This window comes from Blennius ocellaris, assembly GCF_963422515.1.
Source record: "Blennius ocellaris genome assembly, chromosome: 11".
Classification (NCBI taxonomy): domain Eukaryota; kingdom Metazoa; phylum Chordata; class Actinopteri; order Blenniiformes; family Blenniidae; genus Blennius; species Blennius ocellaris.
In genome coordinates, this window is record NC_137660.1 from 5859163 (window position 1) to 5876236 (window position 17074).

The 17074-nt window shown below is 44.2% G+C and overlaps 1 protein-coding gene across 5 annotated transcripts in view; it reads left to right on the forward strand.

Moving 5' to 3' along the window:
* LOC308136603 (pleckstrin homology domain-containing family A member 7-like) overlaps window positions 1–16726 on the forward strand; it is a 172572-nt gene extending 155846 nt beyond the window's left edge. For 4 of the 5 annotated variants that reach the window (XM_080505016.1, XM_080505018.1, XM_080505020.1 and 1 more), the window contains 15 exons: window positions 1329–1382; window positions 2767–2832; window positions 4010–4090; window positions 4302–4451; window positions 4525–4626; window positions 5580–5691; window positions 6005–6138; window positions 7177–7371; window positions 7893–7989; window positions 9147–9229; window positions 10514–10753; window positions 14581–14760; window positions 15606–15739; window positions 15995–16128; window positions 16221–16726. In XM_080505016.1, the coding sequence (XP_080361142.1) occupies window positions 1329–1382; window positions 2767–2832; window positions 4010–4090; window positions 4302–4451; window positions 4525–4626; window positions 5580–5691; window positions 6005–6138; window positions 7177–7371; window positions 7893–7989; window positions 9147–9229; window positions 10514–10753; window positions 14581–14760; window positions 15606–15739; window positions 15995–16128; window positions 16221–16243 (1785 nt within the window). In that variant the 3' untranslated portion in view covers window positions 16244–16726. The remainder of the gene's footprint in view (window positions 1–1328; window positions 1383–2766; window positions 2833–4009; window positions 4091–4301; window positions 4452–4524; window positions 4627–5579; window positions 5692–6004; window positions 6139–7176; window positions 7372–7892; window positions 7990–9146; window positions 9230–10513; window positions 10754–14580; window positions 14761–15605; window positions 15740–15994; window positions 16129–16220) is intronic. The other variant, XM_080505017.1, reaches the window with a different exon arrangement.
* Window positions 16727–17074: the final 348 nt, after the last annotated feature.

Below are 17074 nucleotides of genomic sequence, written 5' to 3' on the forward strand. Positions count from 1 at the left end.
TCAGTCAGTATGAACTTCACGTTCCAAATTCATGATCACAGTTTCCCTCACGGTAAACGCACACCAAACAGGAAAAAGTTGTTAAACGTCGATCTCAGTGGAGGCAGGTCAATAGCAGCAGCAGCAGCAGTATTTTCAGCATGTTAGTGGCGACCTCTACTCCTTGGCTCCTTTGTTTCAGTGTCGGTGAGCGCCCCCCTGCTGCTGAGAACTATCCGCCTCTTGTTCCATGTGCAGTTTCCATACCGTGCTTCTACTGACACCGTCTGCAGCATGTTGTGTCGCTGTCGTCTGGACGTGCTCCACAAAGCCATCCCATGCTTCAGCTGGCCAGCGGGCTGTGGATGTGTTCGGCGCCCTCTGATGCGTCACTCTCTCTCTTCTGTCAGTCGTATTGAACTTTGTCTGTTTGAGTGACGTGAGCTGAATTTAAAGGTGAATTCAGCGATGTGTCGAAACCCAGTGCTTTCAGTGGGTCTGGGCGAAACAACGGGAGGGAATGACTCTCTTACTGTGTGCTCAAGGGCCTGTTTGGACGGCAACGATTTCAAGAGAAAACGCTACATTTTGAGTGTCGGTTCACATGACAGCGGTGCGTGGAGTCACTGAAAATGTAAACTTTTCAAAAGGGGTCTCCCAAGGTGTACACGGGTGAAGACGAGACTTTCTAGAAACGCTTGGGGCCATCTACTTGTGCATGGCAGAAACGCTGCTACTGTGAATGGGCTCCATGGAACTATTAGATAGTTCTTCCACAAGTGTGCGAGTCGATAAACAAACAACGACAACGTTTGCCTCCAGAATGTCATGACACATCGACAGTCATTTTAATAACAATCCAACTTGGTCATCTTGTCCGTATAAAACATATTAATGTTTATAGCGTGTTGCTCTCTGGGCATGTGTGCACGGTTTCATTACAAAAACACAGGTCAATGGACGTTTTTCAGAACTTTGGTGTGTAAACATGAAATGTCTGTGAAATGAAAACGCAAAAACTGTGCGTTTTCTCTTGAAATGTTGTCATATAAACAAGGCCTCAGTGTGTTGTTGTGAAGCATGTCAGTGCAGACGCCTAACAGCAGTTCACACATCATACTGGACACATTAATCTCTCCACGTCCTGTTTTTAATGCTTAAGATCAAGGTCAATCATTTGTTTTGTTGACACAAACCAATAATCCAACCTCGCGCGTGTGTGTGTGTGTGTGTGTGTGTGTGTGTGTGTGTGTGTGCGTGCGTGTGTGTGTGTGTGTGTGTGTGTGTGTGTGTGTGTGTGTGTGTGTGTGTGTGTGTGTGTGTGTGTGTGTGCGTGCATGTCTTCCCAGGCCGATGACACTTACATGCAGCTGAAGAAGGATTTGGAGTATCTGGATCTGAAGGTGACAAAGACTCATTCATTTCTTTTTAATATCCAAATTAATATTCTGAATTAATTGGAGTCTCGCTTTTGTGTCTTTCTGAACTGAGTTAACACACTCCAGCGTTTCCTACCGACAACTACACCCATCAGTTTTTCTTGTGATTGAGCTGGACAGCTCCAGAATGTGGTAGCTCCAAACGGAGATGTTAGTTCACCGCACGTCTGTTGTGTTGCAGTGATCTTCTAACTCGAGTGGTTTTAGAAGCAGCTCACAGACGCAGGCACCACTTTGTGACTGCGGCTCCGTGTCTTTGTGGTTGTTTTTTTTTTTAACTCCCAGATCAGAGCTCTAGAGCCCCTGATCCTCGCAGTTCACAGTTTACTACTCCACTGCACTGCTGGGCCTCTCAGGCCTCTAATGAACGTAAGCTCTATGTGTATGTGCGTACGTATGCCTGTCTGTGTCTGCAGCGTATTAAAACCTTGGAGGTCGTCCGTAGCTGTGGCGTGTGCGTGCGTATGCTTATGCATGCTCGTAGTGGGGCCGCACGCTCGTAGCCTGCGTGTACGTGAGCGTGTGTGCTTAGAGAGTGTGTGCGTGTCATAGAAAGACCATCCCATTGCTTCCAGGCACTGCATTCACGGCTTGACAAAGCCCCGCGTGTTTTCCTTCCCCTCGTGGCCTGAGGGCTGCCTGACGTGTGGCGATGTTGAGTCGCGGGCATGGGATGGCTCGGCAGTGCATGTGTTGTGGCTGTGGCCCGGTGGTTGAAAAGCCAGCTGCTTCTACCATCGCCTCTGAAACGCTGCACTCTTTTCTTTATTTGACAATAACGCAGGGCTCCGCTGTGTCCTCTCCTCTGCCCTTCCTTGTAAGAGAGCGCACACACACTCCTAAATTAGTTTCCACGCACAGGAGAGAGTTGTCGTCAGTGGATTTTGCTGACCTCCTCAGTTGGAAAGTTGCTCTATTGCTGTATTTTAATGTCCGTAGAATTGACAAATGCAACACCAGCAAAGCACCTGAACTCAGGCTGTTCGTAATGTCTTCCAATCAATTTTCCTCCCACAATCAATTTCCTCTTAAGACTCCTCCAACCTTTTTGTGAGGAGGAGGAGGAGGAGGCCATCATGTGTGGTTGATTTATCAGAAATCATTTGTGCAGGGCTTCAAAGTCTCCATAGCCATCCTGTTGTTCATGGTAAGAGCCAAATTTGTGTGTCAAAGCTCACTGGTATGAGAATGTGTCCGATAGCTCCCCCCAGTGGTGTAATAGTTTGTAACTGAGCTCTGTGTTCTGTATCTCCTTCATTTTAGCCGCCATGCACCGTGGAGCCCAAAGTCCTGCTTTTTTTTTCTCCACATGAAATAAGACATTTGATTTTGGTTTTTTGGTTTTCAGGTGGCTGGAAGTCAAACACTGAAGGAGTCGGGAAAACCTGTCAAGGTTGCAGAAAGTGATGTGGATGTGAGTACCGGGTGACAAAGGTTCTGGCTCAGTATTTGACTTCAATCCAAAAACTCATCAACAGTTCAAGGGAGAATGTTTCTGCACTTTGAAGCAAAGTGTGTGTAAGTTTAACAGAGCAGGAGAAACAGTGGCCAGGATGGAGATTACCAGGGTCACAAATGTTCCTGGAAGTCGGATTTAGTCTTCGTCTACATTTGAGTGTCTTCATCAAGTTCACCCCACTCGTTCATTTGGTCTGTGCTTATTTCTCTTTCCTCTATAAATGTCCTGATTGGAGTCCCCACCTCTCAGTGCTGACTAATAAGTTATTGCAGATTATAAAACTATTTATGAGTGCTTTGTCTGCAGTGAATATTAGATCCAGAGTAACAACACAGTAGAGACCGTGAGTGGATAAATGAATTATTCAAGCCCGTGTTGTTGGTATAAATGTAAATGGAGAACATGCTATTTTGCTGGGTCACACGGTGGCCGCGTCGTTGTGGTAAATTGATTCCACCTTCGCCTTGAGTTTAATCGGGGATTAATTAACCCTGAGTGTTCCTGACACTGTAATTAAAGGCCTCAGGTGGGTTGTGACCACTTTGTTTAATGGGCTCCCTCGCAGCAATAGTAATTACACCGAGCACGACTGGGGGAGCTCTGAGACTCAGGACATTAAGGACAGTATAGCTGCATGCATGCAAAAATGAAGAAGATTTGGTTTCATGTTCTCACACAATGCTGTTCAACACACTTTAGAACATGTTTAGGTGCAGATTTCTGTTTACCTGCAGCTGTTGGATGATAGGAGGGAGATTTCATAAGCTAAATGACACAGGCACACACCCAAGGGCACTTTTTTTACTTTATTTTTTAACTAATTTCATTCACAACATTAACAATACAAAACAAAAAATAAAGAAAGAAGTAAATAAACAATAGATGACTAAATATAACAATAAAGAAACCAAGCCTGTAGTAAAGAACTAATAGTGATAGAAGAAAAGTATCATGAACAGCATTTGCTTTATAATTCTGTGTGGATAAGCAAGTTTACAGTTTTAATGGGGAAGAGGCCTCACAAACAGAACTAATCCAAGACTTTAGCAGGCCCCTGTAATGTGTTGCATTATGTCATGAATGCATCTCTCGGTGGCCGTCTTCTTCCTCTCACCCGTGTCTCCTCTTGCAGGTGAAGTTGAGTCGGTTATGTGAACAGGACAAGATCCTCAAGGACCTGGAGGCAAAGATCAGCTCGCTGAAGGATGACAAGGTAAACACAGGAAGCGCTGCCTGCTTCAACTACCTGACCTCCGTCCATCTCAAACAAAAGTCTTTCTCACTTCAGAGGAAGAGGAGAGATGGTCGGGCTCAGGATTTACTGTGTCAGCATGCTGCCCCCTGGAGGAGGACTTCAGTATTTATTGTAAATAGTGCTGCACTTCAGTAAATAATCAGACTCACAATCCTGTTCCCTGTCGAAGGACAAGCTGGAGAGCGTGCTGGATGTGTCCCACCAGCAGATGGAGCAGTACCAGGAGCAGCCAGCCCACGCTCACAAGATCGCCTACCAGCAGAGGCTGCTGCAGGAGGACCTGGTGACCATCAGGGCCCACATATCCCGGCTGTCCACGGTATCTGTCCCCACAGCCGCTATCGCACCGCGGTTCATACTGTGTGTGTGAACTGCCTGTTTGTATGCCACAGGAGATGGAACGTGCCTGGGAGGAGTACAGCAGGCTTGAGAAATCAGTAGAACAGCTGAGGAACGCACTGCACGTCCACATGAACCACAGCGCCACCCCTCAGGTGAGACTCAGTACTGCAGCTTGTATTGTGTTTTTGGGGTACAGGAAACCAACACTTGGGTGTTTCCTTTTTCGTACGGGACATGTGTCAAGCAACATTTGGTGATAGTGAAATCTCTGTTAACTGTTTTCACTCCCTCGTTGGTGAAGTCAAACTGAAATGATCAATCACGGGAGATTTGTATGAAGCCGAGAGCAAGAACGTTTGTTGCCGAGCCGCCACCTTGACTCGGTTTGAAGTCCGGCAGCAGACCGCTCCCAAGTGACGTGTTTGTAGAAACAAGAAGCGCTGCGTTACCATACAGGACAAAAACGCCCCTTTGGACACGCGAGAGAAGCGTCACTTTACCAGTTGTGGGCGGAGCCACAACAGTGATCGGACATTAAGTCTACAAAACACACACGTACACAAACATATTACAAAACTGAAAAACCACCTTCCACCAGTGTGTATTGAACCGTGCGGGGCGAACTGAAAAGTTGTATTCTACAGAGAACCGTTGCATTAATAGTTTCCCCTCTAAATTCTCCACGCTGGCTTAATTTGAAGCTGTGACGTCAAACTGGCTTTACTTCAATGGCCCTTCCAGTTTGATCTCAAATGGGTCAGGGAAGTAAAATGATGCCATAATAACTAATATAGGTTTATATGTTAAAAAAAGAAATACTTTTTACAAAACTTAGAATAAAAAACATGATATTTCTTCATGAAAAGTGTGAATTCCCATTATATTTAAACTGGATGTATGCCAGATAGATAGATATTAGATATATATTTAGAGTATATTTACCTCCATCAGATTGAATATTTTATCTCAAACCACTTCCAAGCTTTTTGAAAATGAAAATTTCCCCCTAAAAAAACCTGGAACGTCAACGGTTACTGTCCAACAATGTCTTGCTCGGTTATAGACGAGTCACAATGTGTGTTTGAGGTTGTGTGTTTACCTCCAGCAGGAAAAGGCCGAGATGAAGCGCGAGCTGTGGAGGATCGAGGATGTGATGGCCGGACTGAGCGTCAGCAAAACCAACTACAAGATCACCATTGACTCTGTCCAGAACCCAGGTGGGACGGCCAGCCAGCTGCTGTTCCAGGAGGAACTGAGATCCAATAACCCTGATTCATTTACACATGGAGCCTTCTACACCTTCTAAACCTTCTACAACGTTTGACATGTATAGAGCAGCCAGAGCCCCACTGCATTTGCTCTAATTCACGTTCTGTTGGTGGCATCAGACAGCAGGCTTACAATGACTTTATGTTTATCAAAGCTCAGAAAGCTTCAGCGAAACTTTGCAACCAGTTGTTTTTAAACCTTGAAAAGGTAATTTATGTTGTTTTGTTTTTCTAATCCTCTTGTTTTCTCTGCGTTGACCAGAGAGGAAACTAGTGCCTTCAGTGTCAGACCCAGCAGTGCCTTCTTCTTCCAGCTCGGAGGTCCTGCCTCCTCCTCGCAGCTCCGTCCCCACCTTCTCCTCCCACACGTTGCCTCACAGCGCCGTGCCAAAGTGGGTGAGTGTTTCCTTCTCAACACGACTGACACTCTAACCTGCACGGCTCATCGTGAAGGCAGCAGGGAACCACGTTCTGTGAATCTGATGAAATTCTCTCAGGTAGGCAGAGATCAGGTCATCAGTGGATAAAGTGTCTGGGTTGATGTACAAGAATATAAACAGATTTTATTGTATTTTATTGAATTTTATTGAATTTCAAGCTTTTCAATCACATTGCTTATGGTCTTGGCCAAGGGTCTGCAACCTGCAGCTCTGGAGCCACGTGTGGCTCTTCAGCCTCCCTGGAGTGACTTTTGTGCAAATAAACATTTTACTTGCATGCCACACTGATTCATAGACTCTGGGCTACAAACAGTTAATTGAGGTAAAACTACTCAACAGCATTTTAAACAATTACAGGAAAGATGATCAAGCTAAAATGATTTAACTTTCTTTTTTAAGGGAACAAATGGAAAACAGATACAAAAAGAACTGTGAAAAAAGTGGGAAAATTAGTAAAAAGACAAAACAAGAAAAACAGAAAAGAAAAAAGGGGATAAAGGGTAAAAAAAGAAAGAAATTGTTGGAAAAGTTAAATCTGCTTTAACATTTAGGAAACAGAAAACAGATAAGGCAGATAAAAGAGCCAAAATCCATGAAACAGCTGGAAAAATCTGTTAAAAAATGAGGAAACATCTATAAAAATGGCGACAAGAGCTGAAAATATAATAAAATATATTAAAATTGCGGCTCTGACATTTCGGAGAGGCAACCTCAGTTTTTGTTCAGTAGGTATGGAATGTAATTTTAACAAATTCTTCATTTCAGATGATTTACATGTTTAGTGGCTCCAGACAAATTTAATTTGGTGGAAAAATCTTGAAAATGGCCCTTTTGGTCATGAAGGTTGCAGACCCCTGATCTAGATCCATTGCAAGAAGATTGTGGGTTCAAATCCAGGCCTTTCTGTGTGGAGTTTGCATGTTCTCCCTCTGGATTCCTCCTACAGTCTAAAACATGCATGCAAGGCCGATGGTTAACCTCAGTGACTTTCCAGGCAGAGGACAGCGCCCCCCCCAGGCCTCCACTGCCTCGCCTCTACGACTATGAGGAGACACCGCCCGTGGTGCCGCCGCTCCCTAAGGAGGCCTCAGTCATCCGCCACACGTCGGTCCGCGGGCTGAAACGCCAGTCTGACGAGAGGAAGAGGGACCGGGAGAGTGGGCAGTGCGTGGTCAACGGAGACTGTAAGGTGAGTGTCGCCATGGAAACCAACCGACTTCATGTCACATCTTCAACTGAACAGATGTTTGGGAAACAAATGGACGTTTTGCGGGTGTTTTTTATAACTTATCTCTGGAGGTCAGACAGCGACACATTGTTTTATGTTGGTTGGTGTTAATGTCTAATGTTCTAACAGACACTACTTGTTCACACATCGAGTTGCTGAATACAGTCGCTTGTTTGTAGATTAATTTGATGTCAACTGGCCCAGACGGGTCACATAACAGCATAACAACCTGCGAATGAAGAAACTGCATGTCATCATGTGTTTGTTTTTTGTTTTTTTTTACATATAAGTTCAAGTTAATCATGAAAAACACAGGTTGAAATTAGCAAAATTCCAGTAGTTTTTAATGATTTCTCAGGATACTTAAAGACATGAAAAGCTCAGAGGGGCCATTCATATTTTCTCTTCGAAGTTAGTTTAATCCAAATGTACAATAATTGACTTTGTGTTTAATTGATCTGAAGCTCTGTTCATGTTTTCAGGCGGACTTGCGATCATACCTGAGTGAACCAGAGCTGCCTGCAATCAGCCACCACAGCGCGGGGCCCGACGTCGAATACCAGTATTTCCAGAGCAAAGGTGCCCGACGAGAACTATTTTTTTTTAGAGCAGTTCCTCCTCCATAGCGCTCCCTCCACATAATTGCAGCTGCTCCACTCAAACAGGACTGCTGGTTTACCTGCCTCACGTGGTGTCTGAAGCATCTTTGCTGTGTTTGAAGACAACCGTTTCAGTCCACGTCATTATACAAAACAAAGAAATAGAAGAAATGATCTGTGTGGGTTTCATCACAAAATCAAGCAACAGCGCCCTCCTGTGGCCTGGCAGACTAACTAAATCGTCAGTGTGTTTGATGCTGCAGTGGAAACACACTCCTGTTTTTATGGATGAGGTGGATCACGTGAAACGTTGTCGTGTTAACAGGTTCCTTATTTACACACCAAAGTTTCTTCCAAACCTGCATTTATCTAGATGTTCAGCTTAACAATTGTTATCTATAAATCAAAGTTTGGTTCTATAACTAAAATCTATGTGTGACGTATCATTAGTGTCATTCAATGTAAACAAACTCATTAATTTTCACTGACATCAAAGAAATTATGGTTAAACCTCACAAACTGCTCAAATATGCCACAATAATTGGTGTAGATAATTCTAAAAGCAAAAATATCTTTAGAAAACTCACAAAAACTAAAGCAGTAATGCAACCATGACAGGAATACAGTGAATATATCTGAAAGACTATATTCATAGTCATATATTCATATATATTATGGCTAAAATAGATTAAATAATAAATAAATCATCCGGCGTATACATTTTAATTATGAAACTTCTTATATGCATGATAAAACCAGTTTTTGTATGTATAATAAAGGTGTTGATGCCAGTTTACAATCTGTTTTAAATTTATGATTTTGAAGTTCAAACGTGTTTCGTGGCGCCACAAACATTTTGTTTGCTGGAAAGCAACTTCAAGGGCTGTTTTGGACTCAGGGGTCGCACACTTTTGTTCTTTATCGTCTCACGTTGTTAAAAAAAAGTCAAAATTGCATCTGTTAACAACTCAATGTTTAGAAAGTGTGTTTGTGTTATTTGTTGGCAATATTTGACTCCTGGCACGAAAAGGTGAGCAGACCTACCGAGTTTCATTTTGTTTTAGTATGTTTAGTGTGACTTCATTCAATTCTCAATGTCTTCTGACCTCTCACCTTCATTCTCATGTCATTCGTTAGGCTCCTCCTCTCTACTGAACCAGTCCAGCTCCATTTCATCCTACGTCACCCTGAGGCGAGGCCCCGGGAGCTCCGCAGCAAAGGTAGGGGTGTGTGTGTGTGTGTGTGTGTGTGTGCGTGCGTGCGTGCGTGCGTGCGTGTAAACTGCAAAGCCACTTGAAAGCTTTGAAACCTCTGATGTTTTATTCACTGTGTTACTCGGGATGGGAACTTTTCACTTTTGAACCGATACAGTACCGATACCCGGTTCCTGGGAGATTCTGGGACTCAACGGTACAAAGTTTTGGTACATTTGTGTGTTTATGTGTTAATAAATGTTTTTTTGTTTAATAATAATAATAAAAAAAACATTCGCAGAATTATTTCTCAATAAATAAACCTCAAGAAATATGTAACTGTTTGCATCACAGTTGTTTTACAAATTTATTGTTTTTTCTTAATAATTCACAAATGAAAACCTCGCTCCAGGTCCTGATTCCTTTCCACTCTATGCCTGGAGAAACAGCTGGAGCTTTTTCAGATTCCTGGTATTCCCACCGCGTTTCACGTCAACAATATTTCAGCGAGCGTCATCCGCATCGCGTTTTGAAACACGGAGCCTCTCAAGCGCTTTCTATCAGCCGTTCTTCTGTTGACTGAACCCGCTACAGACGTCGTTACGCTCGTGTGCTGCAATGCTGCGTTCAAGTCCCGTTCAGAAAAATGGCCTCCTCTTCCTCTCCCTCAGTCACAAGGATGCGTTTAGGTACCGAAACAAGGTTCCTTTTGATTTTACGTGAATCGCTGCTCACTAGTACTGACGGTATTTGGTCAGTACTGAATTCAGTACCCATCCCTATGTGTTGCCGTGACGATATTCTGAAATGAGCCAGAAAAATATTTCCTGATTAACATGATTTGTTACATCAAACGCCTTGATAAACTGAAACAACTAAATTCTAAAGGATAAATATTGTTTGCTTTCATAAAAAGCTCAAAGGGAAACGTCAGTGTTGCATATCAGTTGGATTTATGATACAAATTCAGCATGTTTACATAATAATAATCTGATATCTGTAATCAGACAATAGTGATATTCAGATATGACTCCTTTACAAGCACATTCTACGATTTTTGAGGTAAAACAATCAGATAAATGAGCTTTTCACTCACAAAGACATCAAGATAATGTGATTGCATCACATTGAAGTGTTTACTTGAGTAATCTGATGGTGTTCCTATGGAAAGGCTGGTTGTAGCGCCTCACTGGTCTGTACTGACTTTTCCTCTCCTGCATTCTGCCCCTCTTCATCTTCTCATAAGCTACTAATCTCTCACGTCCGCCCCATCCCTCTCCCCGTGTCTTCACTCCGTCCCTGTGTCCGCAGGAGAGACCCAAGAGTGCCTTGGAGCGCCTGTCGTCGCCCACCGAGGGCGTCCAGCAGCCCCGGGGCCGAATGACAGCGGAGGAGCAGCTGGAGCGGATGAAGCGCCACCAGAAGTCGCTGGTCCGCGAGCGCAAGAGGAACCTCAGCCAGGGCGAGCGCTCCGCCACCACCAGCGCCGCCACGCAGCGCTCGTCCTCCTCCTGCAGGCTGCCCTCCGGCACGTCAGACCCGCCCTCCTCCGTACGTTACCACCCACGCAGCGGCAGCAGACACAGGGAGCACCAAGGCCACCACCAGTGCTGCTTTGACCCCCTGCAGCCCCCGGCCTCGTAGTAACACTGTGGAGCACTAACACCGCAGGACTGACCACAGCTTTGGTTAACGCTTTAACACGCACTGGGAGACGCGCCGGGGGGGGGGGGGGGGGGGCACTCAATCTTTATTTTATTCCGTTTTTTTAATTGACCCTGACCACCACTGCCCCCCTGGTGGGACCTCACTGACACAATTCTGAATGTAAACCCATTACGAAGAGGAGGGAAGTGGAAGGCATCGGCCCGCCTTCCTTTCTCTGTTTCATTCACCAGAAAATAGAGAAAGAAAAAAAAAGTTCATTTATGTACATTTACATGCTGTGTACTTGTACACTTTTATTTATTTACTAAGTGATATTTTCAGTATACAGCTGTACAGTTCTATTTTGTAGAGATTTGGTATATAGAGCTTATAGAGGGGTGTGAAGAAGAAGAAGAAAAGACAAATCTGTGTTCAGGTTGACGAGATGAAGAAAGAGGCGATGCGAGTGTCACAAATCATAATCACACCTCCCTGCTTTCTTTTCTTCAGATGAGATTCAAGTGCCTTGTTTCGTTAACTATCTTTTTTTTGGCCCCAGTCCCCGATTGACCTGCTCCACATCCACATTTTAGTTTATTTTGAACAGAATCACAGAGAGCTGCCGGTGAGGGAAGCTGCTGGTTTTAACCCCCGAAGGAACACTTTGACATTTAATTCGCACTGAATCCAGCTTGGTGCAGAGCGCCCCCTACTGCTCACCTTTAAACTGTTCTAGAGTTCAAAATGTCAAAGTCTTCTTCTGAAACTACTCACGAATGCTATAGATTACACACTAACACACACCTAATGGGAATGCTGTGAGAGCCGTGTGTAATTGGATTACATTATTGTAACCCCTTTAAATGAGGTTATACCAGTAATAGCAAGCAATATTATCATTTTCTGCTGCGTCTTTGGAATAATACCACCAGAGTGTGTTGTGTTTTATTTACATCAAATGTGTTTACGCTCTTTAAAGGTCCCATATAATGCAAAATTCACTTTCTAATGGTTTCCTAACAGTAATATGTGTCCCCAGTCTGTGTTTGAGGCCCCACAAGTGAAGAAAGTCTGTCACCTCCCTCACTTTTTAGAGAACGTGTGCTCATACAGGTGAATCAGAGACTTTCCCTTCATGATGTCATGCTGGGATATAGCCACTCCCTCTGGTAGTGGACCTCACTGATATACTGAGTACATTCAGTATAATATGAAAACCGCAACAGTTAGCAGGAGCTAGCGTTAGCACCTTGGTAGTAACTAACGACACAAACGACCAAACTCACTAAGATATTCAGACACAATATGTTTAAGTCGCCATCTTCTCCTTCTGGCTCAGGTTCTGGTTCAAACTGGCTGAACGACAGCGTTTCAATGAGCCACAGAGATAAATCCACCGCAAACATTAGCACATTGTGCTGGTGTTTCGGAATAATTGGTTTCTGTGTTAAATGGTGGCCGACGTCCTTTATCATCTATTGTTGCCACGAGCATAGGATAAAATATGCCTCATAAAAGATACGGCAGTTCAAACTATATTGTAAATGGCGTTGGTCTGGACAGCTGCAGATTTCTGTCGAGTTTTTAACATCTGTTATTAGCAGCAATAAGGGACACTAAAGGGTCACCAGTTAACTGGGAAACCAGTTAATCTGAAGCACCAGAAAGACACGTTGTGGACAGAAAGACACTGAAACAGGCTGCTTTTGACTTAAATAAACCGAAACTCTGGACCACCACTGGATTTGAGGAAATACACTTTTAATACAATGTCGTCGATGTGAAATTGTTGAAAGACTGTATAACATGGAACCTTTAAACAGCTTCGTCCTCACCAGGTGGTTTTCTTCACTTGATCACTTTCATTTGTGGTTAAAAAAAAAAAAAAAAAAAAAAAAAGCCACAGTGCTCCATGTGTGGCTCGCGCTGTGCCGTCATATGCATCATAGATATTCAAGGCAGGTGTGAGTAGCTGGGCTCAAATGCAATAAGAATAAGTGAAGTGTGAACAAAGAGCAGAAAAGTCCCGGGGAGGTCTGAGCGGAGAGTCAGACATGGATGGAGAAAGTCCTGTGGCAATATTTGGATTGTCTTAGCTGCATTTGTTTAGGCTGAACCTTGTCAGTAATGTGTCTAAAAGTAGGCGAAGTCACAGTAAACCATGAAATCGAATGTGCCACTTGTCAAAACTTCTGATCAGACAAATCAAGTACGTGTGGACGATACTTTTGGAAATCTCCGTGCTTGTCCTTCACTTTTCTCCCTCCAAATCAGCCGAGTCAGCTTTTCTTGGTTCGGCAGCCACTTGCAGCGAGTGACACCACAGAGAGGAGTAGTTCCAGGAGGCGGACGGGTAGAAATATAGTAGAGAAATATAGGAGTCAACAGCTAATCGCCACCTAATTCTGTGTAATCCAGAAGCAACGCACAACTCTTCTCCCTTTTCTTTTCTATCATGTTGGAGTTTTGCACTCGACAATAAAGAGTTTCTTGCTTCTGAACCTTCTTGGCCGTGTTCTTCCTAATCTTGTGGGCTTTGATGAGTGTGTGTGTATATGTCTGCATGCTTTTCTTCTCTCTCTCTCTCTCTCTCTCTCTCTCTCTCTCTCTCTCTCTCTCTCTCTCTCTCTCTCTGGTCGATTCTCCTGAGCACAACAAGGCATGATGGGATGCGAGTGTTTTCTCAAAGCTTGTGAACACACCAGCAGATCAGACTGCGCTGCGGGAGGCGGGACGGGACATGCATGGCTTTGATGCTCCTTCGATGATTATCCACAAGTAACACACACACACACACACACAACAAAAGTGATGACAGCTTATTTTCTTTCCACTTTTTATTCATTCATATTTTTTTTCAGTAAAGAACAAAATAGGACAAGGAAGAGAAACACACAACAAGGAAAATAAAAACTAAAATAATAACAAGAAAGGGCTTCTTGAAGCACAGGCCTGGCAACCAACAGAAGCAATACAATATTTTACTATATATATATACATATATATATATTTGAATACCCCACTTATTTTCAAAAATAACTCTAATTTAAAATATCCCCAACACTTTATTGAACTAAAATGAATACAATTGGTAGCACAGATGTTTTGTTCAGGAAAAGTAAAATAGGTAAAGGAAGAAAGGGGGAAAGAAATTGTGAAAAAGGAAATGGAAGATATTTGGAGAAAGAGCTAAAAATGTATTAAAACATATCTGCAGTCCATAAACATATTCTGAATGCAACCTAAATTATTTTTATATGTTATTTTTTTAAATGTGTGTTTTCTTCATTTCAGAGATTTTGATTTCAGAACATGATTAAAATAATGAAAGCATTGACAGAATGATGAAATCTGAAGATGACACACATACAAGAACAGATTAATTTTTATGCTCTTGATCTAAAAACCTTTTCAACATGTTATTTTACGACCATAAAACTTCTGTGTTGTAAATTCACATGTCAATGATTCCATAATCAAACATGAGTCACGTGAATAATGAACTAATACGTTCACTGGCCTAAAACTCAACATGTTCAGCTTCTTGTATCTCTGCTTTATTCACTGATTCACTTTAATCCAGTAGATCTCACCTGGCGGCTTTCATGCTTTTTATTCTCGTCGCCGTCTCACTTCTGCTCGGTTCGTCTTCGGAGCGTCCTGACACAAGTGCTGATGCAGACAGATCTTTGTCCCTTCGCTCTGTGATGGACACTCCCGTGTCTCTGCAGGTGTTGGACTGGCAGGAGGAGCGGCCCGCCGCCGAAGGTCAGAGCCACGAGGGCTGGGACCAGGTCAAGGAGAGGCCCCGGATCCAGTCGGACGGCTGGATCACGGCCACGGCCACGTCCAGATGTGTCCGGGAGGTGGACGTGGAGCCTCTGGACTACGACCTGGACATCAGCCGAGAGGTAGGGAGTCAGAAGAAGTGAGACTAACTACCGGTCTGATCGCCACGTTAGACTGTCTGCTGGGCGTCAGTGTGAAGCAACGACTTCACCACATGAAGACTCACATTTCATGACCCGCTCACCACCACCGCCGCCACACTTCAGTCCCGAGCTGGAACTTTTCCAAAACGCTTTGTTTCCGTGGAAACGCTGCTGCTGTTCATGTGCGCCACAGTTGTAGCGAAGAGCTCTTCTGCACATGCTCAGTAGATTGACAATAATGTTTGTCTCCAGAGTGTCATGGCTACCAGTCTATCTTCTCCTGGACCTGGTCGTTTCACTGTAATAACAGTCCTACTTGGTCGTCTGTCCACTACAATGTCCCTGTCCTCACCTTTGTTGTTGTTTGTGTCGTTTCATTACAAAAACAAACAACAGCACCCACTAGTGGCCCAACATGAAAACGACATTGTTTTCATTGTTCCTGACTTGTCTGTGTAAACGGACATTGTTTTGAAAACTGCTGTCGTGTGAAGGAGAAACTTCTCTGAAACAAACGTGGTTGGGTTCAGGTTTTCATGCTTCCCCACTGCAAGAGTTGTGGCTGGTACCGAATGAACGAACCAAAGGGTTCCCATTTTTCATCACGGGTCCGATAAGGATTGGTCTGTGAGTTACGACACGCTGAACAAGCCCGGGCCAGGTTTGGCCCCGCCCCCCGGCTGAGACTGCTGATGTGCGGCGCTCATCGTCCCGCCAACGTTTTTACCGGGCTTTGCCGTACCGTACCGTCCCGTCATATTATGTGCAGTGGAAACAAGGCTGTTTACTTTTTCTCCCAAATGAATTAACCCCCGTCCCTCCAGTTGTCCAAACCACAGAAAGTGTCCATCCCGGAGCGCTACATGGACCTGGACCCTGAGGAGCCGCTCAGTCCGGAGGAGCAGGAGGAGCGATCCCGCCGGGCCCAGCGCATCAAGAACCTCCTGGCAAAGTCCAGGTAGAAGACACCTGGTGGAAAGACAGCCAGGATGTGTTTTGTTGTCATATAAAGGGAATGAATGTGACACAGGTTTACTGTGCAGCTGTAACTTAAGCATTATAAATGCTTAAGTTACAAACATGTGTGTGTGTGTGTGTGTGTGTGTGTGTGTGTGTGTGTGTGTGTGTGTGTGTGTGTGTGTGTGTGTGTGTGTGTGTGTGTGTGTGTGTGTGTGTGTGTGTGTGTGTGTGTGTGTGTGTGTGTGTGTCCCAGTGTTCAGAACCTGCAGCCGTCGGCGCCACTGGCCCTCAGCGAGCTGGACTGGGCTCTGCAGCAGCAGCAGAGGATCATGAGTGTGTCTCAGGCTCTGGCTTCAGAGGCGTCGCTCAAGAGCAAGCTGGTGGCAGGTGGGTCACTGCTGACCTGAGGTCTGCTGGTGAGACCACTGCAGGAGAAAACAAAGTACTGACATGACGACTCTTGTTCCCTTCCCCCTCAGCCAAAGCTGCTTCAAACAACTGACGAGAACTCCTTTTCACTGGAGCGCATCGTTACTCCAACTGATCCACTCGTCTTTTTCATCACTGAGGAGCAGAAAACATGTTTCTGTGGTTTTCCTTCCATTGTTTTCACGTTTCTTCTGCACTTACAAACCATGAGGTGTGAATAATGTCCACCTCCAGAGCCTGTTCTTGTTTCCCCTGAGCAGTGAGCCGCTCTGTGTTTCTGGAGAATTCCCCTGAGGGCCAGCATCAGCCTGCTCAGAGCGCAGCCTCAACATTGGACCAGGAATCACTTATTTATGACTTTTGTTTGGCTTGAAATGCTTCGATTGTGTATTTTGTGATCACAGATGCATTAAAAAGTGTATCTACCAGTTCAAACAGTGAAGGCTTTTCACACAATAAATACTAATATGATCAGTGTCTCTGCTTCCTCGGCCTGGAGCCTCAACAAATCAAAAGATTTCAGAGGGTTGAGTTCCTCACGTCGGACTGGGACAGGACTTTGGTTTTCCTCGCTGTCGGCTGCTTTGAGGAGAACAAAAACTTCTTCATTGATGTTCATCAAATGTGGAGGAAGATGGATGGACACTTTTCAGCTCCGTCCATCTTGAACATGCTTGTTCAAATGTAATTAGTGTCTCTGTGTCTTTCACATTTATCTCCTTTGCTTGTCGCTCTTCACTAAATTACACCACCAATCACAAGCATTTGTTACAAGAGGTTTTCCTTTATTCTTTTCATAAACAACCTCTGCTAGTAATTCTAATCATTTTGGTTCAATCATGTTGACAGTATTTCTGAACTGATGGTCATTTGAGTAGTTGGAGCTATTTTCTGCAATGACAGC